This window comes from Monopterus albus, unplaced genomic scaffold, assembly GCF_001952655.1.
Source record: "Monopterus albus unplaced genomic scaffold, M_albus_1.0 scaffold284.1, whole genome shotgun sequence".
Taxonomy (NCBI): domain Eukaryota; kingdom Metazoa; phylum Chordata; class Actinopteri; order Synbranchiformes; family Synbranchidae; genus Monopterus; species Monopterus albus.
Window position 1 is genome coordinate 473,210 of NW_018128164.1, and position 22,733 is coordinate 495,942.

Sequence of the window (22,733 nt, forward strand, 5' to 3'; positions counted from 1 at the left end):
CTAACAGTTGCTCTCAAAATTTAAAACACATGTAGCCACGCCCACTGCGCACGGACCTTGTTGATGATTGGTCTGCGAGAACCGCATCGATGCACTTCCTCTCCCGTGATAATAGGGGTTATGCGCAACTTACTTCCGTATACTGCAAAACAGAATCATCCGTTTCCGGTTTGTGACTAGTATGAAATATGGCACTGTTCTACTCAAGATGTCTCCAAGAACTACCAAAGATGAAGATCACGGATGTCCACCTAATATGCAGTTTGCTGTTTAAAACACCGGGCAGCAAGCTGGATAAGGGGTTTAAGCTATATGCTTCTTCATACATCCACGACTACGAAGGTAGAGTTATGTATCGGTTATCTTACAAACGGAGATGTAGCTAAGCTAGTTCGTAAGCTAACTAGCTAATGTTATCGATATTTACACCGAGCATCTGTCTGGTACACCAAAATAATGTAATACACTACCGGAAAGCTAATAGTAACTAAGCTTGTGTGATGGAAATGCTAAATTCGCAAACTGCTGGGCTTCTAATTTTTCACATGCCATGTCCAAGGCTGATGGTTCTGGTCTAGCATAGTCATGAGACTGAAGCAGAAATCCGACATTCATTTGTTCCTCCTCAATTTCCTCCGGCCGTTGCGTTCTCTCCCACACGCTTGGTCTACTTGCAGGCAGAGAGTAGTCATTCCAGGCAAACAACACTGGAACGGCTCCTTCCAAACACCGTCGTCCACCTTGAATTACATCTGTGGAGACGAAGTGTCTACTACATACTGTTGTCGTCCTCTTAATTACAAGATTATCACGTCGTACATTACGTATCCATATTTTTTAAGGTTTCATCCTTAGGGAAATGGTGAAAGCTTATGGCTGAATTGAACTTTCCTGACATCGCGCATTGAGGTACGCAGCAGAAATCACTGTTTGGATGATCCCGCTTCTGGTATTTGTGTCTTGAAAAATACATTTTTGTTTTATCTACTAACTAATCAAATAAAACGAGCTCAAAAAACGTGTTTCGCATTACTACTGTTGTGTCACCCGCGTTCTGCGGAAGTGCGCTGACCTGTTTTCCGGTTTGGTCACGTGACGTTCCGCATAACCCCCATTGTCAAGAGACACATCTCCTTCACTTGAATTAATCCCATGATATTTTCATGTTAAATTAAGTCTAACTACTGCTGTGTGGTTTACATACTGCTTACTCTAAAACCTTTACACACGGTCACCAAGAGCTTTAAACATCTAAATGGAAACAATGCAACGGTAGGCTACTAAAAACTCTGACAACAAAAACCCGTCATATTGGTGACCTTGTTTTTATGTGTACAATGTTGGCTAATGTGTTTACAGTTTTAAGCAGCTCGGTTGTGGGAAGTAGCACCTCTGCTTGTTTACACATAAACAGTTCATCTTCAATTTCCTTTACTAGCTCAAAATTTCACTGGAATAAGCTCTCTCTCCCCTCTCTAACACACACAAGCAAATCTTGTTGGCTCTTATCCTGGACCTGTTCCTGGCCTCTCTGCCAATTTTCAGCATGAGCCAACAGAAACAGCACTGCAGGAATAAATGCATCATTGCCCTATACACACACACACAAGCTTAACAACGTAGACACACTAACATTTGTATAAACAGCAATATCAAGCATAAACCTTATTTTTCAAAATATAAGATTTAGATTTTGACACTAAAATGAAATTAATCTGCTTTCAATTTGAGGACCAAAATTTCACATTTTCTTAAGGAAGTCTCGGCTGAGAACAGTGCAGCACCGTGACACTGAAATATCCACAGATTGTAACACTTGAAAGAAACTTACTTTTTTTTTAAATTTCAGTTGTGGTTTTAGTCCAGCAGTTTTAATAGTGGCGGTATATACTGTAATAGGTTAACAATAATAAACCCTGTTGATGCCAACCCGCAGGGTCAATAGCACATTCTATATACATGCATAAATGAGAATCTGCTAACAGCAGTCAGCATAAGAGACAACCAATAAACAAGTTTTCATGGAGCTGTACAAGAAAATCATCTCCACAGTACTGTCAGTTGCTGGTCAAATACCCAGGTCTTCCTTGAAAAAGAGATTTTGATCTCAAAAGGATTTCCTGGTAAAGTAAAGGTCAAAAAAAAAAAAAAAAATTGTATCATCAATTATTTATGAGCCAGAGTATTTTGTTTCACCACTGGGAGGAGGGCGTCAGACTTTTCACAACATAACGCAGCAGAGGAGAAGAAGACAAGATGTCGAATGGTGCATTTCCACCATCAGAACCTAATGAGTGCTATAACCCGTACTTCCCTTAACCATCACAAAGCATAGCCTCCAGGGTTGACACAGACCATCCTGCTTTGTTTCTTCACTGTTCTTTTCTCTCCATCAGTCTCTGTTTAGGGGAGGGAGGCACTGCTCCTCTGTCACACATGCAGTCAGCTGTGTGTTTACACATGGTGGTTGTAATGCGAATGCTTGAGGTGTGAAGGCGCGGACATTTAACCAATCACCGATGACTCCTCCGTGCTCATGCACATCCTCCCTCCTCACGTTCCTGATACTTGATTTTAGTACGACTTCCTGAGGGGTGCCGGAATTTTGTTCCCAAAATGCACCTGAAAAGCAGGTGCAGTGAAAACAAACGCAGAACACATGACAAGCATTACTTGGCACGATACGTTTCAATAGGTTCCTAAAATGGAAACACTCGGGAGAGCAAGAACAGTATTGGACCACAGCCTCTGCCTTTCTTCAGGTCCTCTACAGATCACTGCTAGTCCACCCTTGCATAAAAGTCAAAGAACAATGTCACATAGAATATCTGTACACAAAAGAGACCATTCTTCCTCCATTTCAGACACATGGTCCTAAACCTCTGCACAGTCCAACACAAGAGGCCATTGACCGAGAGGGAGAGACAGAGGAAGAGTCTGACAGTCATGAGACTCAGATAATAGTGCTTTCTCCTCTCTGCCTTACCAGGAAATTATAATCATTTTTCTTTTTGCATGCATGTTTTTAGTATTCTGCATGTGTCTTTTTGATACATTTATTCCCCCCAGAGAAAATGTGCATTTCAGTCACACAGTCCTTCTTGTCCTGTAAACATTGTGTACATTTTTGGGAAAAAAATCTTATTAATAATCATATTAGACAGTACCAAAGTGTTTGAGAAATCCAGGACTGTATTTTAGCTCTTTAATGTATAATAAAGGAATTTCTTACTCTTGCAGTACAGAACAGCTCATAGCATGTAAATGTGACACTGCAACTCTAGCAGTGACATCTATTTAATGACTATTTTGACAAAATAGCCCCACCAATTGCTTAGAAAAAGGGAGTAACACAGTAATGTCTAAATACTCTACCAAGCATGCACAAAATACTGTTCCTAGCACATAAGTAACCAAGGGAAATGTTGAAAAGTGTGGTTAGTGATCTTTTTTTTTATCAGCAGAACATATGGAACATACAGTACAGACATGTCAGAATATACTGACAGCTTCCTGTTCAGTACAACCTAAGGGAAGAAGTCCAGTGAAATGCTACAACTAAACATTGACAGTGAATTTCTCCAAACTAAATCCATCTGTGCTGTTTTGATCTATCATTATACATGATGTGTTAAAAAGATAAAGATGCAGGTTGAAAAACAGTGGGCCTGTCATTTATTCATTGCTCCATTACACTGAGAGGCAAAACACTTAAATGGAATTATAGTTATGTGTTAACCAAGTCAAACTATGCTAAGAGAAGGGTCTCTAATTTAGTCTCGATAAATCTGTGGTTTTAAGTGTTTAATGTATCAACCCATTTTTTCATTTAACTCACTGATGGAATAATTGTCACCAACTGCACCTCTTTCTTTCTTAACAGCTTAAGATTCTAAAACCTTAAAATATCATAATGGTGCAATCTTAGCATCTGCAAGCTCATTGCCAGGCAGTTTGATGGGCTTTCCATTATTGATAAGCTGAGTAAGTAGCAGTCAGGCTGGGACCACTTTCTGTCTTTTAATGAGGCTGTGTCAGTCGATTACCCAAGACATTCGTCATCCGACACACATTCACATGATTTTAAGTAACACTCCTTTAAGTAGAGACAGCAATGTGGGGCGTGACATGAGGCCCCCTTTTCTCTTGGATGTGATCAGATCTGTGTCAGCCAAGAACGTTGGTAATGACAAATGGATGATGCTGTTTCCCTGCTTTCATTCACTGCTGAATCAGTGATGATGTGTGAGGCACAATTACTTGTTTTCCAGAGGGAGCATTAAGTATAATTATTTTTGCATGCAACTGTATAGAGACATGTAATTCCTACCTGCTGAGTAGGGCTCCTGCCTCTCCACACACAAAAACTCCTTCCTCTCGTACTTGGCTCGAATCCACTGTTCCCGCAGGATCCTGCAAAACAGTGGGCATTAGACACTCAGCACTGTCTGGGTTTGATGTTTACTTCATGCTTGAGCTAATTTATTGGAAACGTCTCATCAACCTTCAATGATGCCGAGCCTCCAGGCTGCATTTCATGCAAACTCTAAGCAGGAACAAATGTAACAGCTCAGCTTCTTGTAATTATCACTTGTCACTTTCCCTTGTCCTCCATCTATTATAGAACTGATATGTCCTTTGCTCTTCTGTCTTTATTACCTTAATGTGTCTGGACTCTCTGTTCCTGTAATAATTATCCTTAACATTCAAAGAATCATGCAGAAACTAACACCTTGCATGTGTGTGCCATCTTCAGCATGCTTCTCTGAGGAAACTCATCATTTCAACATGCTTAATGTCATTTAATGTCACAAATCAACTCCACTCTTTGATGTAATAGCTTCTTACAGCTCTTACGAATGCTCCGAGCCCATGGATTTGCCTTTTTCTCTTTTCCAACTCCCATAAATTTTTTGTACTGCCTCAAACAAACACCTCTCATAAATACAGTGCAGGGCCATTGTAAGATCAACTTCATAGCTCAGTGCAATGTGTATTGTTATATCACTGGATGGTTAAGAATAAACCCCCATACTGAACTGTCACTTCCTGTTCAAACTGCAGGAACTTGGCATTCTTATCACTGACAGGTTTCTGGTTTTATCAGCAATATTGTACAAAATAACCACAATATATATGAGTTGAGGTTTACAGTGTTGTTGACTGATGACAGATATAGAAAAACTTACTGGATACTGATGCAAACTGGCACTGCCATTTTTTATGTTGTCTCTTCCAGCTACCACTAGACTTTACTGAAGTGTTGTATTGTATTGACAGCACATTAGCCATTCCAACAAGCCTGGCTTTTAACGTTATTTCATCTTAACAGATGTGCATCTTCACCTCCTTTACTGTTCAAAAACCCACAACAGACAGCAGCAGTACAGAGGTGTCAGAAACAGTTCAAATCAGACATCACTTACATGCAGTCTTTGTATGTGGGACAGTAATAGAAAGCAGGAACTATCTGTTCATATTTGGCCTTGGCAGCGTTGTTACCCACAGAGTCCATAAACTGCAGAGGAGAAAAAGAAACACACTTGATGTCTGTATGTTACAAGTATATCTGTGTGAGCTCAGTAGCTTGACTGTGAGTGCATGAATGTCTTAGTTGATGAGGGCAACACAAACATACAAAATACAATGAAGTATTGCTGCACAGTGTTTGTATAGCTGACTCCTTGCCCAGAGGGAGACCATGCTGGTGTCATGGAAGCTTCTTGTTTTGGGTCATGGTATTTAACACGGAGGATAGTGCTCACCATGCATGCAGACAGCAGAGAAACTATAGATCGCACATGAGCACACACATGCAAATCATGCAGGGCCAAGCAGCAGGCAGAGAGTGATGCTCACATTGGAGTAGGGTGGGATGGTGAGGATGAGACCAAAGGCTGTAGATGTTCCTTCAAGCCAGGTTTTAGACTATATTCAGGGTCTAAACATCTCTTACTGAAAACAGGGCTTTCCCCTTAGTTGAGAATGTGTGAATGATACAGACAGTAGCTCTCACCTCCACCTCAGTGGAGCTCCAGGGATCCAGCAGGACAGACTTCACTTTGCTGATCTGAGCAATGTTTCTGTGGAGGCCTGAGCAACTGTGGCACACAAACACGCCCAGGGTATAGGATGCCCACTCTGGGTCTGCAAAACAACATATAAGATCATGTGTAGAGTCAGCTTTAAAAACCACTTTAGGCTCTAAATAACACCTGAACTTCCTTCCTTCTAACAGACACTGACAGCTCAGTTGCATTTGAAGCAAGGTCATCAAAATAAATAGCAAATAACTAAAACAATGGCTGACACATTACAGACTTTCACATGTATAGAAGTTTTTTTTATATATATTTATTTATTTTTACACTTAATTCCTGGAGTGGTTTAAGATTCCGAAAAATCACGTGAAGTCCAGTGGTGTCTTCCAGAACTGCTGGCTGAAGAAAGAAAAAAAATAGAAAAAGAAATAGAAACCTGACACAAGATGCACAAGAGAAGGTCATTCCATGGAGAGGGAATGGGGAGAGATAAAGGGTTATCCCAATTCCCTTATCTGATTGCTCCTCCCTCCTTACTTGACCTGGAACTCGTTCCTGTCCGCCATCTTTAAGGACATTGCCGAAGTCTTTTACGGACCAACACGTCCCTTTTTTGGAAATCAGTTTGTGACTCGATATTTCAGATAAAGAATCAGAGGAAAAAATGCTGCATGCCTGTAAAATGTCATGTTTCCTTGAATCTTTTTATGTGTATATATGTATGCTATAATTCAGATAAGATCTGAACCAACTTAGTGTGGTTCCTTTAATCTAAATAACATGTTCTATTCTCTGCAATAAAATATTGCAAACAGCGGTGTCAATGCAGCACAAAGGTTTTGAATGAACATTTCTATTAATATCGTCTACGGTACTGTGATTCACTTGTCCGTACAGTTAGCAGTATGTGCAATGTCATTCACAGTTTCTACATACAATGAGTGCCTACTACCTCCAGCAACTCTGTGACCCAAGAACACATGCACTGAAGATGGTTGCAAATGGCAAATGAATATATATATATACACACATACAGTATGTTTTTGCAACATGTCACCCTGTCATGTTTCAGTGCTCATGACATTTTGCTATTCTTGAGCAGTTCAGTGAAAGACCACAACAGAACTATTTTAGCATTTCTTTGAAGGGAAACAAGTGTGGAAATAATGCAGCATAGCAAGCAGCAATTTCACAGAATTTCACAATGAATATGTAACTTTTTTTAAAGCCAGGAAGATAACAGTTCTATCATGACACTTTTAAGAAAACTAATCAATTTAAATTTAGATCTGTGAAAAAACAGAACAGCTAACAGCTCCTCCTACACTTGCATATCTAATTTTCAGAAACATTACTCTGGTTTAAGGTGAGATTGCAGCTGTCATGGTGGTTATTTTGCATGTGAGCCAGAGAACTGGAGCAGTGTAAAGTAGTTTGCATCAGCCTGCTGCTGCCCTTCAGCAACTGTAAATGAGGACTAAGTGAAACATATTCTCAGCTCTCACACACACACAGACAATGCAAAAATAGTATGAGAACAAAAACTATTACTTCCTTGAGCATAATCACCAAGCTGCACACACTTAACACTGTGCATCTGTACAAAGAGACAAGAGGTAGCGTTAACCACTCCTTCTTCTTGTCACTAAGTCTGTTGAGGTTTAGACAAAGCCTAATAGACAAGTCATTCTGCCTAAGAAATAGCACTCTTGAGCATCAGTAAAGCTTAAGCTAGGAAAGGCTAAATACATTCAGCATACTTTTCTAGAGGAACCTTACTTGACAAACTGTACATTTGCTATACCCCCATGTACTGAACTGTAAATCTTTCAAGTGCAAATCAAATAGGTGTGATCATCAGTGTATGACCACTTGTGAGCATGCTGAAGGAAACCAGCCACCCAATCAATACATATTTGCTCCTTCAATCTACATGAAATATATGTATGAACATATGTATGTGTGAAATATATTTGAGAAAATCTCCCACTTAAGACTAAAAACTGATGAAATGCATTTTGTAAACCACCTTTAACTAAAAAGTTGAAATATTTGACACTTGTGTTACTTGTATGAGCGCCAAAACATTTAAAAACCATTACTTGATCGCTCTTTTATTAGAGTTCTCACCAAGATCATTCCTTTCCTGTGTGAAGATCTTCAGTGTCAACTGTTTTATATTTCACAACCTTGCCTACAGACCACATCCTGAGTGTCTGAGAGGAGAAACTAACGACCCTGTGCTCCCTTGCGAAAACGAACTGGGGGCACGCTGTCAAATTGTTGTGCACGGTTATCTATAGCTTATAAATTCCCACGGGCATACAATGTTCACTGAAAGTATAAACAGAGAGATTTAAGTAGGAAAGAGTCACTAAAGTGCGCCTTGAGCTGTCCGGTAACTGTCAGTGACACATCCCTCCGGCCTTACCTGCAGCTCCGCAGTCGGCACAGTTTCCATTCCCAGATTTCCTCAAAAGCTGTTTGAGATGCTGTCTGTTCTTTTCTTGATCCGAAGCCATGCTGCAAATACTGATGCTCCGAAGCCTGCTCACTGGCTGAAAACCTTAAACTCTCATGCACCGAAAGTCAAGGTTGCCGCGGGACGCGCTGGGCCGAATTCGTAAAAGCGCGTCGTAATGCGTCCAAAATTAATTTTTGATGGAGGGTGGCCGAACAGCAGGATATGGTCAGTCTAATGTAGATCCCGGAAGATCCATGTAGATGCTACATCACTAATGACTTCTGTCTTACTCTGGAGTGAGACCCCAAGCGGCCATGGGAAACGCGTTCACGACACACCCAAACAGAAACCTAAAGTTTACCCCATCCCATTTACTCCCCTCCCTTCTCCATCTGGAAATGATTACTAGTCTTTTACTTGATGTCAAAACTTCGCAGATGTTTTTAACAAGCTCATCAGAGGAAGTAGCGGTTGGAGACCTAACTGTAAATCTAAGATGATTTCATATAGGTTATGTAAAACATAAAACAGGTTGGCTAGGCTATAAAGGAAGTATAAATGTCACTACAGGCCCTAGGCAATCATTTTAAAAATACTGAAGGCATAAGTCCATAGGGCCTTAAAATATTTCATTCATTCATTCATCCAATCATTCTTGACCTCTGCCAAGGGGGTTATATTTTTGGTTCCGTGTGTGTGTGTGTGTTTATTGGTTAGCAGGATTACAGACAAATGGCTGGATGGATCATCAATATACTTGGCGCAGACAGTGGTGAAGACCAACCCTAGAAGAGAATAACCTGCATCAGGTTCACTTGTTTGTTAAATGCCTAAAAAACAAACATTTAAACTGTGTGACAAGAGCATCAGATATGTTATAGGCTATTAAATGTAGAATGAATAGTCCAACATTAACATAGACCACTACACGACTTCTGCCTTAACATCTGTGTTAATGAAACTCAAAATGTTTCAGTTTTTGGTGAAATTGTCAAAAAAGTATCAATTCAATTGTCTTTGAACAGCAGGACTTGGAGGCACCAACAGAGACTGTGCTTTTCTACATAAAGAGTTGTATAGAAAACATCACCTTGGAGAAACACATCCAGGTTTTTCCAAACCCTGGATGATGAATGAAGTCCAGGCTCTGATTAGGGCTCAAAACTTGGCCTTCAGAATGAGCAACAGGTCACTGCACAGCACTGCCAGAGCCAATCTGAAGAGAGGCACCCAACATGCTAAAGAGCCCTATGGAAAGAGGCTGGAGGGCTAACTCACAGACAACAACCCACGGCAGATTTGGAAGGGGCGTTCAGGCCATAATTAACTATAAAGGTCACAGCCCAATGACCTCCAATAGCAGCACTGAGGTGGCAGAGAAGCTGAACAGCTCTGACAACAACCCCATCTACGTATGACCCTGCTAAACGTATCCCCACATCAGCAATAATACTTGACGGAGGGGATAAATTCCCCTGCTGGGAGGCCTCCCATGTCCAGAAAAAATCTAATAAGCATACAAAACTCAAAACTTTCCCTCCCCAGGCCTACCTGAAGCATGGGTCTCCCCCTTGAAACTTGGCAGAGGGAGACAACTCAGAAATGTAACCCTAAAGTAAAATAAAGTTATTAAAATCTGGGCAGTCATGATTTTGAAAACAGTACAACACTTAAAGACAGGCTTACAACTTATCGCAGAACAACTTCAAGTGTATGGAGAATCGCTCATTAATCTAACAACTAAGCCTGCACATGTACTTCCACCGTCAAAAGTGTTTCTTGAACGTTACCACAGACTTGCACAGGGCTAGGTCATTTTTCCATCATTAAAAAAAAAAAGGAAATCCATCAACTCCAGAGGAAAGGTTACAGTTCAGTAGCCCCTGCTGCTGTCATCTCATCCAGGTGGTGGTGGACTCGGGTAAAGCTGACTGACCTTCCCTTCACTGATACAGTCCCTTAAGATCTCATCAAGTCAGTCTCAACTCTTAGGACCAAACAGGTTGGTGCAGATGTCCATAGCAGCATCCTCATCTCCGATGGATCAGTTATAGTCCCATCTGCGTCACTGGGTTGTTTTCTCCAACTTCAGTCTTTATCAAAAGGATAAACAACAGGAACATGTGGGAGGTCCACATTATTATAACACCACATAAGTTCTTAAAATATTAAAAAATATGATGCCTACTGTATTTGCACCTGTGGCTCAGGGATGGCCATAATATGTACAAAACAGTATTCTTTTGTGTTATTCTGTTATCAGGCAGGCTACACCACCTGCAGCGTTTATCCAGAGAGGTTGCAACCTACATGCATCTGTGGTAATTATAGCTTTTAGAATTTATTATACACTAAAAGGATACTATTTTTACACTAAATGTTACTTTGATTTTACCAGTCACAAATCAAAAACATGCTCATAGATGTTAATGCTCCTAAAATAACAATAAAAAAAAAATCATGCCATTTACTGAAGGTGCTGTTACACTTGCACTGAGGCAGCAATCTGCAGAAACCTACTGTACTCCTCCAGAGACCACACATATCAGATGATTAATGAGTAAATGTGACTTCTAAGTGTTCTTGCGGAAATGTGAACACATTGCTGTTTATAGAAGACTGATTAATTTCAAGTGTATTTTCGATGTTCATCAAAGAACATGCAACTGTACCTCAAGTAAACAAACGTGCAGGCACTGAGCCAACAAGGGTAACAAGCAAGGCCTTTTGGTCTTAATCTGACTGTTCTAAACTTTTATTTTTCAAAATGTCTAAAAATTCAGTACATGGTAGGAAAAAAAAAATCATACTTCAAAAGAAATGTTTGTAGCTATAGGTGGAGGCCAACCCCAGCCTAAGACATCACAAAATATATTTAAAAAAAAAACACATTTGCACACACAACAAAAAAAAGAAAAGAAAAGAGTCAATGTTCAACATGCAAGCAAATGTTTGCTCTGGGAACAAATGAAAGGATTTTAATTCTGGTGAGTTCTGGTGAATTCTGTCAAATGTAATCCAGCTGATCTGGTAGTGGAGAATCTAAGAGAATGCTTGCAATGTAGAGCAAGAAATCCATCTATCTGGAGGAGTTAGAGCTGGAACGAGAGCGGTGACGCCTGCGACCAGGAGATCTGGAGCGAGAGCGCCGGCGAACAGGGGACCGCCGCCTCGGGGAGCGGGACCTGTAAGGACACACACACACACACACACACAAACAAAAAAAACTTGTGGACTGGAAGCAGAAAAAGAAATTTGCAGACTTATCCAAAGACTGTAAACATATTGTGTAAAAATCAAGTATAGGTAGATGGTGTATTTGACTAAAACTCAGTCAAATATATTTTGGGGAAACCTTCATTTGAGGCAAAAGAGGCCACGAGACTTACCTTCTCCTCATGCGTGGTGGACTGCGACGCCACATAGGTGGTGGTGGGGGCATTCTGCGAGGGGGAGAGGTTCTTCGAGGTGGAGGACGGATACGCTGAGTCAGCACAGCACACGCAGAGATCTCCTGTCCATCAATCTGACCTATTATGTCATCACAAATAAGTTACCCAACACATATGTCCAGAGTAATCCTGCAAGACAGAAGTGCTGAAATAAATACTTCGACCCACCTCCGTCCATGTGTTTGAGGGCCTTCTGGGCATCTTCAGGAGCCTCAAACTCCACATAAGCATAGCCCCTGGACAGGTGTGGGTGGAGTCTGTCCATTGGCATGTCAACCATTTTTATTTTACCATATGTGGAAAAGATCTCCTGAATGTGGTCCTGTGCAAAAAAAAAAAAAAAGGCCAGCTACAGTATATTAACAGAAGGCTTTATTGGAGGAATGTTGTTATAATTGGTGTGTAAAATAATCTGAACGTGCAATACATAAATTACACTCCCAGCAACAGCCTAAGGAAATGGAAAGCCTTTTGACTGGGCCATGATCATAATGAATTAACACATTAATTCCAGTTTGGTTTAGGAGATTATGAAAGTGGAAAGTTGTCTTTTTTTAACAAGGACCCATGAACATGCTTTAAATTTTAGACTGTGATTCATCATTGATTTTTTTTTTACCAAACTTGTTTTATACTACACACTTAAATTATCATGCATGAGACTCAACATTTCCAAAACACCTTTTGTTCTCCAATCATATTTGTCTCTTATGACATTACATGAAGTATCACAACTATGCTTACGGGCCACCTGTCATGGTCATATAAAAGCAGCAGGGTGCCTTCACAATGTATCAGTGTTCTGCTATAGAAAATTTTAATATTTCTCTGCTGACCTTGGTGACGTTCCTGGTCAGCCGCCCAAGGTGAACTTTAGTTGGTTTGGGGCTTGGGCTTCTTTTCCTTCGCTCCTTATCATCTCCCCTCTTCTGTGTTTTGGACCTGCAATATCACAGACAAAACACTGATTAACTTCACCGTAATTTAAATACTCAAATGCAAACATTGTGAAAATTCAGTGTACTGTGTTCGATAAAATGACTTGCGCTGAGCGGGAGCGCCGGCGGTTGTCATGGCGTCTGCGGCTGGGGCTTGGGGAGCCTGAGGAGCTTGACGAGGAGGAACGGGAACTAGAAGAACCAGATCGGCTGGAACCAGATGAGCTGGATCCACTTGAGGACCCAGAGCTGGAACCAGAGGTGCTGCTTGAAGTAGAACTAGATCTGAACATTGCCAATGACAAAACACATTAGAAAATGCATATAATTAAGAACTGATGTTGCCACTACAAAACACAAATAATAATGATTTAGAAAATAAACCTGCTGCTGCTGCTGCCAGTTGAAGCACTGCGGCGTTTCCTTTCTTTCTCACGTCCTCTTTCCTTTTCTCCTTCCTTTGTACCAGTTTTTTCTTTGCCTCTGTCCTTTGTTTTTTCCTCCTCCTTCCGTTTTGTGGGTGATGGTGCCCTTAAGTTGGGGGCAAGTTGCTGTTACTTTGACATCATGTACTTTGTGAATGGTGTTATTTTCATTATTTATCAACCCATCAAAATTTAAAATATAAAAAAAATAGGTAAAGTTGCATATAATAATTCCCCAGAACCCCAGATCATGTCTTTAGACTTAAAAGTCCCTAACTTACACATATTCAAGCTAACTTAGTAAACAAAGCAGGTTTTGCTTCAGAAATGAAGCGAGGAGTAGACGTCTCTTCAACACAAGGACATAATCCGGCAGTGTATAACTAGAGGAACACACGCACACACGCGCACACACACAAAGGAAATAACTGACGAAAGAGCAGCAAACTGTAAATTTCTCGCTGAACGTAAAAACAGACCCTAATTCCGAGCTGAAAATATTTACATGGCTATTTTTAAAATTTCGATGGCTTTATTGTTAATGGGGGTGCGTATATATCTCAGTATCACTACTGTTATCAATTAAACATCTCAAACGAATAAACTTAATGCCAACGACCGTATACTGATAGAAATCCCCCGCCATTGATTTTCATTCAGCTGGTTCCCAGACAAGCATAAGATAGCCAGAGCTGTTTATCGATAACTGTTTTTATTATGAAGTGCACCTACGGTTAGAAAATGTTACACGTTATAACATACTGGAAGTGAAACTAACTTGACTCCGCTCCCATAAAAACCTAAACTTACATTTCTTTTAGACGGGGTGATTTCGCTTCAACCACTTGCTTCCTGAGAAAACGTCGCTCTGTGATGACGACAAAGCGGAAATTACGTGTCCAGCCGAGCGCCATAAGCATCACGTTTGTTTATTTTTGTTGTTATCGATAAAGATGTGAGTTTATGTGTGTATTACATAATGGCAACGCAAAGACGACGTAGTACGTGAAATGGTTTAACCACGTAGGAAGCGCCAACCGATTTTCAATCTTGTCGACAAGGTTTCGAAAGGTGAGCTACTGTGCTAGCTGTTGGCGTAAGCTCGTTCAGATAACATGGATTTAGTACCAACTTGTTCCAGTGACGGATATGTTGATAAATATGTAGTGTACATTAATCTATGGCTAGGCTAGTGTAATGTCAGTCACTTTTAGTGAGGAATTATTCACTGACATTTGGGCACTGTTTGTTTCATTACCTACGAGTTTTACTTATGGTAAAACAAATCTTAATCTGGTCAAAATATGTTTATGACCCCGCCTTATTATTGGTTTATCGAGTAAAACTGTAACGGCAAAACTGACCAGTTGTTGAGGTCTTTGCTTGATTGTTTCTTTCATGTTGAATGAGTAGGTTTTATATACGGTAATTCCCCTAACCATAAAAACGTAACGTCAGTCACACTATGGCATTACTAAGGCATGGTCAATGTTTTACTATGTAGGCCGAGGCATTGACTGGATATTTTTCTCACTATAACGCCATTTAAAACAAATTATGTTACTAGAAACGTTTATTCTTTTACTTAGTTATGTTAGCACCATGTATATTCTTGATATAACAAAACAAAGTAATAAAATTTACTTGTTACAGCTGGATAATTTGGTTTAAAAAAAACAGAAAAGCATCATTATAATATGAAAAGAAATTCTTCAAACTTGTAAAGGAACTCTTGAGAAACAAAGTTGACTGTTTTTGTAATGGTGCCAGCAAAATACTGCTGTATTATTGCATGTATTTCTTAGTACTAATCACTACAAAGAGTTGCGTGGTTGTGACAGACAATGGGCCGACTGGATGATGCTGCCAAACACAAAGTAGTGGAGCTGCGGAAAGCTGGTCTGAGTTTCCGTAAGATCAAAGCTGTGCTAGAGCTGGAGAACATCAAGGTGTCTGCACAGGCCATCTATCTCTTCCTGCGGGAGTTCCAAGGAAGACCACCAGGGAGGGTCAGACCTGTAGAGGCTGGAAGCAGCACAACACCAGCACAGGTGCAGGCTCGAGGCAGGGCAATACAAGAGGGCTGGAGTAACATTCATCTCCAGAACCTAATACAGGAGGCATCTCATCATGCTGGCTTTACAGCAGCTGCAGACTTTGCCTCCACACGCACAGAGACTAGTGCAAAGACATCTGGGTCTGGGGAGACCAGTGGAGGCAGCAGGCCAGAACAGCAACAAGTGGGAGATAAGGAAGAAAATGACATCCAGATTATTAGTGTCACCTCCCTTGCACAGAAAAGCCAACAAAGAGGCCCTGAATCCACTGTAACAAGGGCAGAGACAGGCACTGTGTCTTCCACACTAACGGTTCCTGGAGCATCCCTGAGGAGGAGAGTAACACCTTCTCCAGCCACCAATTCAATGTTGGCAGCTCCAGGCTGGTAGAGGAGCTGAACCACTTCTTTGCACACATTGAGTCCAATCACCATCCTGTACTGCCCCCCACAAACTCCAACTCCTGTACCACCACACTCTGCCTCCATGAACAAGAAGTAAGAAGGGTACTGAGGGCACTAAACCCGAGCAAGGCTGCAGGACTAGATGGCATCCCAGCTAAGGTGATAAAAGCCTGTGCAGACCAGCTGGTAGGGATTCTCACAAAGTTATTCAACCTGTCCCTGTCATGCTCTTCAGTTTCACTTTGCCTGAAATCAGCCACCATCATCCCCCTTGAATGAAAAATCTGCCACTGATAACCTAAATGACTACAGACAAATAGCACTAACGTCTTTTGTCATGAAGTGCTCTGAGTGACTGGTTTCTCACCACATCCAAGACTTCCTCCCTCCTTCCCTCGACCCTCACCAGTTTGCCTATAGAGCAAACAGATCCACAGAGGATGCAATCGCCATCGCACTTCACACAGCGCTGAGCCACATGGAGTTCCCGAGGAGCTACGTGAGGATGCTCTTTGTGGACTTCAGCTCAGCATTCAATATGATCATTCTGGACATACTCACCATTAAACTTTCAGACCTCCAGATGCCCCTCTCCACTTGTAGCTGGATTAAGGACTTTCTCATAAACCGCCCACAGCGTGTCAGACTCGGCCCCCAGATTTCCTCCACCCTCACTCTCAGCACTGGCTCCCCACAGGGCTGTGTGCTGAGCCCCCTATTGTATGCACTGTACACACATGACTGTTCTCCATCCAACCCAACAAATACCATCATAAAGTTTGCGGATGATTCACCATGTGTTGTGCTGATCACCGATGGAAACGAGTCTGCATACAGGGAAACTCTCTGACTGGTGCTTAGTGCACAACCTGATACTAAACACCAAAAAGACCAAAGAAATCATCACTGACTTCAGGAAGAGCAGGAAAAACCATGCCCCTCTCTCCATTAACAGAGAGAGCGTGGAGATGGTCTCCACCTTTAAGTTCCTGGGCATCCACATCTCCGCTGACCTCTCATGGAGCACAAACACCAGGGCCATCGTGAAAGAGGCTCAGCAGTGGCTGCACTTCCTCCAGGTCCTGAGGAAAAACAATCTGTAGAAAAAACTGTTGCTGGCCTTCTATCACTCGTCCGTGGAGAGTGTCCTCACATATGCTTTGTGTGTGTGGTACACTGGCTCCAAGGCGGAGGACAGGAAGGCTCTCCTGAGACTGATCTCCACAGCACAAAAGATCATTGGTTGCTCCCTGCCCTCCCTGGAGGGAATATCCACAATCCTACATTTCTCCATACAGCCAGTCACATTCTCAGACTTTCAGCGGATCAGAGAGCAAAACCTCTGATTTCCCAAGTAGCTGCTCAGCAAGGTCTCTCTAGAGCAGCAAACTGTAAATTTCTCGCTGAACGTAAAAACAGACCCTAATTCCGAGCTGAAAATATTTACATGGCTATTTTTAAAATTTCGATGGCTTTATTGTTAATGGGGGTGCGTATATATCTCAGTATCACTACTGTTATCAATTAAACATCTCAAACGAATAAACTTAATGCCAACGACCGTATACTGATAGAAATCCCCCGCCATTGATTTTCATTCAGCTGGTTCCCAGACAAGCATAAGATAGCCAGAGCTGTTTATCGATAACTGTTTTTATTATGAAGTGCACCTACGGTTAGAAAATGTTACACGTTATAACATACTGGAAGTGAAACTAACTTGACTCCGCTCCCATAAAAACCTAAACTTACATTTCTTTTAGACGGGGTGATTTCGCTTCAACCACTTGCTTCCTGAGAAAACGTCGCTCTGTGATGACGACAAAGCGGAAATTACGTGTCCAGCCGAGCGCCATAAGCATCACGTTTGTTTATTTTTGTTGTTATCGATAAAGATGTGAGTTTATGTGTGTATTACATAATGGCAACGCAAAGACGACGTAGTACGTGAAATGGTTTAACCACGTAGGAAGCGCCAACCGATTTTCAATCTTGTCGACAAGGTTTCGAAAGGTGAGCTACTGTGCTAGCTGTTGGCGTAAGCTCGTTCAGATAACATGGATTTAGTACCAACTTGTTCCAGTGACGGATATGTTGATAAATATGTAGTGTACATTAATCTATGGCTAGGCTAGTGTAATGTCAGTCACTTTTAGTGAGGAATTATTCACTGACATTTGGGCACTGTTTGTTTCATTACCTACGAGTTTTACTTATGGTAAAACAAATCTTAATCTGGTCAAAATATGTTTATGACCCCGCCTTATTATTGGTTTATCGAGTAAAACTGTAACGGCAAAACTGACCAGTTGTTGAGGTCTTTGCTTGATTGTTTCTTTCATGTTGAATGAGTAGGTTTTATATACGGTAATTCCCCTAACCATAAAAACGTAACGTCAGTCACACTATGGCATTACTAAGGCATGGTCAATGTTTTACTATGTAGGCCGAGGCATTGACTGGATATTTTTCTCACTATAACGCCATTTAAAACAAATTATGTTACTAGAAACGTTTATTCTTTTACTTAGTTATGTTAGCACCATGTATATTCTTGATATAACAAAACAAAGTAATAAAATTTACTTGTTACAGCTGGATAATTTGGTTTAAAAAAAACAGAAAAGCATCATTATAATATGAAAAGAAATTCTTCAAACTTGTAAAGGAACTCTTGAGAAACAAAGTTGACTGTTTTTGTAATGGTGCCAGCAAAATACTGCTGTATTATTGCATGTATTTCTTAGTACTAATCACTACAAAGAGTTGCGTGGTTGTGACAGACAATGGGCCGACTGGATGATGCTGCCAAACACAAAGTAGTGGAGCTGCGGAAAGCTGGTCTGAGTTTCCGTAAGATCAAAGCTGTGCTAGAGCTGGAGAACATCAAGGTGTCTGCACAGGCCATCTATCTCTTCCTGCGGGAGTTCCAAGGAAGACCACCAGGGAGGGTCAGACCTGTAGAGGCTGGAAGCAGCACAACACCAGCACAGGTGCAGGCTCGAGGCAGGGCAATACAAGAGGGCTGGAGTAACATTCATCTCCAGAACCTAATACAGGAGGCATCTCATCATGCTGGCTTTACAGCAGCTGCAGACTTTGCCTCCACACGCACAGAGACTAGTGCAAAGACATCTGGGTCTGGGGAGACCAGTGGAGGCAGCAGGCCAGAACAGCAACAAGTGGGAGATAAGGAAGAAAATGACATCCAGATTATTAGTGTCACCTCCCTTGCACAGAAAAGCCAACAAAGAGGCCCTGAATCCACTGTAACAAGGGCAGAGACAGGCACTGTGTCTTCCACACTAACGGTTCCTGGAGCATCCCTGAGGAGGAGAGTAACACCTTCTCCAGCCACCAATTCAATGTTGGCAGCTCGAAAAAGGCTTTTGGATAAAGCACTGTCACACAGGATGAAGGTAACTACATATACATAAAGGTGTGCAGGTGTCACAGTGTTAATTATTTGATTTGTAACTGTTGCTTGTAATAGCACAAAAGCTATGTAATTTGCCACTTACTATAAGCATCAAACAATATTTAAATTTTTTTTCTAAGTCATTCCACCAGGTGGCATCATTGTTGAGGAGAGATCATTCAAATGTCCAAGGTGCTGATTTGAGAAGTGCAATGTCTCAGTCGTCTGAAACTTACGATTTGACAACTGAAAAGGTGAGAAAAGAGGAAACCTCAAATGCCATAACTCATCTCAGGTTTCATTCTTTACCAGAGTGTTTGCCAGCACTCTGGTAAATTAATTTGTCATAAACAACAGTTAGTTATACTCTTAATTTAATGAATTGCATTGCTTTTACTCCAGTAACTGGTTTTCTGTGGACCAGTTAAGACTCATTTTAAGATTTATGTTTGTAAGATTGCATTCATGTTATCTTTTCCTTGTTGTCTAGACTGTTATGGAGAGTCAGCCTGGGGTAGGCTGTGCCCCTAGGCGTTTCCTGACACAGAGACCAGGTACGTCTGTCCATGTTGTTCACCCTCCTCCTCGGGTTGGTATTCGTCTTCCTAACCGGCCACCTGCACCATTAACATCCTCAGCTCCTGGGGGTGTTGTCATCCGCCTACAGACCCCTGGAGGCCAAGGTGCTACTCGTAGCGAGGGGAACCTGAGTCCCCAGCAGGCAGTGCAGGCCAGTGGAGGGAGAAGTTGTCTGCAGGATCAAATTCAGACCTTGGGCTCTGAAGTGCGCGGCTTGGGTCTGGCAGTGAAGATGCTGGTGGAGCAACAGTGTCGCCTGGAGAGGGAGCAGGCACAGCAGACACACATTCAGAAGCAAATCCTCAGCACTCTACAGAGCCTTGCCTCCAAACTGGGACATTGTAGCAGTGCTCAACAGCAGCACAACAAAACTCCGTCACCCTCTGCTTTGATAACAGCTTCTGTGTCTACTTCCTTCAGTCAAGACACTTTCAACTTTAGTCAAGGCTCCTACACTCAATGCAGCCAAACCCAGCCAAGCTATAGCTCTTTAGAGAGTTTAGAAAATGTAGAAGCCTTTAAACTTCCAGGACTGAGCACTACAAGCATAAATGGGTTCCAGCCATGTAGCAATGCTGAGAACCTCCCACTTATTCACACTCCCCCTCAAGCACAACCGTATGCAGCTGCATATCCACAGCAAACCAGTCAACCACTCATACCACCCTACACACAATCCTACATCTCTCCATATAGCCAGTCACATTCTCAGACTTTCAGAGGATCAGAGAGCAAAACTTCTGATTTCTCAAGTAGCTGCTCAGCAAGGTCTCTCCAGGACTGCAGTGTGTCTGCTCAGCCAGCGATGAATTCCGACCTCTCTTCACAGGATCCACAGATCAATATTATCAAAGTGGAAGGACCTTAGAGGACTTCAGTTTCAACACTGTGTTTTGGGACCATGAGGGCTCTGACATGCTTTTTTTTTGAGTCACTTTACTATAGTTATGTAAGGCACATGTTTTTGCAGTTAACATATTTTGTAGCATTTTTCAAACTGATTTAAATCATTTTATGTACATTTTAAGATAAACAGAAATTGAATAAAGGGTTTACAGTCTTTCAGTAAAACTGTGATCACAATTTGTCTTTACCACATGAAATTAACATGTTGTATGTCTTTCTTGGTCTTTCTTGTGAAAACCCTTTTTATTTTGTATCACAGCATTACAAAGTTTTCATGCCTCAGTATTAACTGTTAAAAAAAGAATAAAGAGCTGGTTATGATCCAGAGTATTTTACCGTTTCAGTGTTTAACAGGGCTGAAGCCAATACCAGCCAAAAGGCAGGGTACACGCTGGACAGGGCTGATACACAAACACTCCTACAGACAATTTAGAGTTACCATTTAACCTAACCTGCATATCTTTGGACAGTGGGAGGAAGCTAGAGCACCCAGAGAACACCCCCAGAGACACAGGGAGAGAACCTCCACACAGAACCACCCCAGTCAGGATTTGCTCTTTGCTTGGAGACAACAGAGCTAACCACTGTCCCACTGTGCTGCCCAATGCTACTTCTATTATTGTAAATATCTTCTGTGACTAGTTATTCAGGAATAATTGACACTTGAAGTAAAAATGAATTGAAATCACATTTAAATGTGAGGACCCCTGACTGCAAAAGTCCGTTAGTCTTCAGCCAGTATTAACTGTAAAAATAATAATAATAATAAAGAGCTGGTTATGATCCAGAGTATTTTACCGTTTCAGTGTTTAACAGGGCTGAAGCCAATACCAGCCAAAAGGCAGGGTACACGCTGGACAGGGCTGATACACAAACACTCCTACAGACAATTTAGAGTTACCATTTAACCTAACCTGCATATCTTTGGACAGTGGGAGGAAGCTAGAGCACCCAGAGAACACCCCCAGAGACACAGGGAGAGAACCTCCACACAGAACCACCCCAGTCAGGATTTGCTCTTTGCTTGGAGACAACAGAGCTAACCACTGTCCCACTGTGCTGCCCAATGCTACTTCTATTATTGTAAATATCTTCTGTGACTAGTTATTCAGGAATAATTGACACTTGAAGTAAAAATGAATTGAAATCACATTTAAATGTGAGGACCCCTGACTGCAAAAGTCCGTTAGTCTTCAGCCAGGACTGACTGCCAGCATTGCCGTGCCAAAGGATCAGAGGTTGCACTCTGGCTTAGGGGAAGCAGCAGTTCAGCTCTGGGAGCTAAAGCATGAGGTACTTTCAAGGTAATTTGTAAAATCAGTTCTAAAACCTACTAGAAACCAGTGAAGATAAGTTAAAACAGGAGTGATATGATACCATCTTATGTTTGTTTTGTTTACAATCAGAATCCTATCCTGATTGGTTGCTGAACCAAACCAGGCTGTGGTGGAAGTGCAAAGAACAGCCACAATGATTCTTGTATAGAACTGTATCAGCAGCTACTGGGGCAAGTTCAGCTTCCATTAAACACTGGTTGAACATTTAAATTTCAGTATTTGTTAAAAGCAAAACAGCTGCATTTTCTTCTGGCAGAAGGCATGAGAGGGTTTTTTTGTTTAATCCTGAATAAAATGAGTTACATATAAAAGCATGTATAAGAACATGATTGAAGAAACTTGTGACTACAAGAAGCAATGTATTATTGATTGATTGATTGATTGATTGATTCTTTCAAACATGCAGAACAGAACAAATGAACAAATGACAACAACACACATAATTACACATATCCAACCAATGCTAATTCAAAATCAGTTTGCTTACACCTATTACATGTTTGAATGGAGTAGGAAGAAGTCAGACTTATCCAGTCCTACCCCATGACATCATATTATACAAAATTTCATGCATCATTGGCTGCAAGCAGTATCTCTACATAGATAAAACAGAGTGTTTCCTTAATGCCTTCTCGAATAAATCTTATTCTTGCATATATCTTGTATAACACATACATTTATATTTATATTTAAACTCCTCAATTCTAGTACT

The 22,733-nt window shown here is 41.3% G+C and overlaps 4 protein-coding genes across 7 annotated transcripts in view; 2 read left to right on the forward strand and 2 right to left on the reverse strand.

Annotated features, from left to right (window-relative positions):
- Positions 1-8,879, reverse strand: part of LOC109973220 (arf-GAP with dual PH domain-containing protein 1-like) — a 15,443-nt gene extending 6,564 nt beyond the window's left edge. The window contains exons 1-4 of the mRNA XM_020622633.1: positions 8,473-8,879; positions 6,017-6,147; positions 5,427-5,518; positions 4,331-4,413 (exon numbers count right to left, since the gene is read on the reverse strand). Of these exons, the coding sequence (XP_020478289.1) occupies positions 4,331-4,413; positions 5,427-5,518; positions 6,017-6,147; positions 8,473-8,563 (397 nt within the window). The 5' untranslated portion in view covers positions 8,564-8,879. The remainder of the gene's footprint in view (positions 1-4,330; positions 4,414-5,426; positions 5,519-6,016; positions 6,148-8,472) is intronic.
- A 2,111-nt stretch (positions 8,880-10,990) lies between these two features.
- Positions 10,991-14,252, reverse strand: rnps1 (RNA binding protein S1, serine-rich domain). The gene is made up of 7 exons (XM_020622627.1): positions 14,131-14,252; positions 13,280-13,426; positions 13,004-13,180; positions 12,794-12,899; positions 12,126-12,279; positions 11,895-12,036; positions 10,991-11,690 (listed from the first exon to the last, which is right to left on the reverse strand). Exons 1-7 carry the CDS (start codon positions 14,238-14,240, stop codon positions 11,585-11,587), a joined length of 942 nt encoding a protein of 313 aa, XP_020478283.1. The 5' UTR covers positions 14,241-14,252; the 3' UTR covers positions 10,991-11,584.
- A 50-nt stretch (positions 14,253-14,302) lies between these two features.
- On the forward strand, positions 14,303-15,767 carry LOC109973206 (uncharacterized). The gene is made up of 2 exons (XM_020622612.1): positions 14,303-14,391; positions 15,162-15,767. The coding sequence occupies exon 2, from the start codon at positions 15,165-15,167 to the stop codon at positions 15,765-15,767; it is 603 nt and encodes a 200-aa protein (XP_020478268.1). The 5' UTR covers positions 14,303-14,391; positions 15,162-15,164.
- Positions 15,768-17,511: 1,744 nt separating this feature from the next.
- Positions 17,512-21,381, forward strand: LOC109973212 (uncharacterized). Of its 4 annotated transcripts, XM_020622626.1 has the most exons (5): positions 17,512-17,794; positions 18,529-19,200; positions 19,340-19,453; positions 19,690-19,753; positions 19,838-21,381. In XM_020622626.1, exons 2-5 carry the CDS (start codon positions 18,568-18,570, stop codon positions 20,644-20,646), a joined length of 1,620 nt encoding a protein of 539 aa, XP_020478282.1. In that variant the 5' UTR covers positions 17,512-17,794; positions 18,529-18,567; the 3' UTR covers positions 20,647-21,381. The 4 variants fall into 4 exon arrangements, with proteins under 4 accessions (XP_020478282.1, XP_020478278.1, XP_020478281.1 ...); XM_020622622.1 differs by having other exon boundaries at positions 19,690-21,381; XM_020622625.1 differs by having other exon boundaries at positions 18,546-19,200; positions 19,690-21,381.
- Positions 21,382-22,733: the final 1,352 nt, after the last annotated feature.

Bases quoted from the DNA above. Each gene is read 5' to 3' on its own strand.
- LOC109973206 (XM_020622612.1), top strand. From the start codon at position 15,165: ATGGGCCGACTGGATGATGCTGCCAAACACAAAGTAGTGGAGCTGCGG.
- rnps1 (XM_020622627.1), bottom strand. From the start codon at position 14,240: ATGCTTATGGCGCTCGGCTGGACACGTAATTTCCGCTTTGTCGTCATC. The intron at 13,427-14,130 runs GTAAGTTTAGGT...CCCCAACTTAAG, and splicing joins TCACCCCGTCTAAAAGAAAT to GGCACCATCACCCACAAAAC. The intron at 12,280-12,793 runs GTCAGCAGAGAA...TTTTTTGCACAG, and splicing joins TGACCAGGAACGTCACCAAG to GACCACATTCAGGAGATCTT.
- LOC109973212 (XM_020622622.1), top strand. From the start codon at position 18,568: ATGGGCCGACTGGATGATGCTGCCAAACACAAAGTAGTGGAGCTGCGG. The intron at 19,201-19,339 runs GTAACTACATAT...TTTTTTTCTAAG, and splicing joins CACTGTCACACAGGATGAAG to TCATTCCACCAGGTGGCATC. The intron at 19,454-19,689 runs GTGAGAAAAGAG...CTTGTTGTCTAG, and splicing joins ACGATTTGACAACTGAAAAG to ACTGTTATGGAGAGTCAGCC.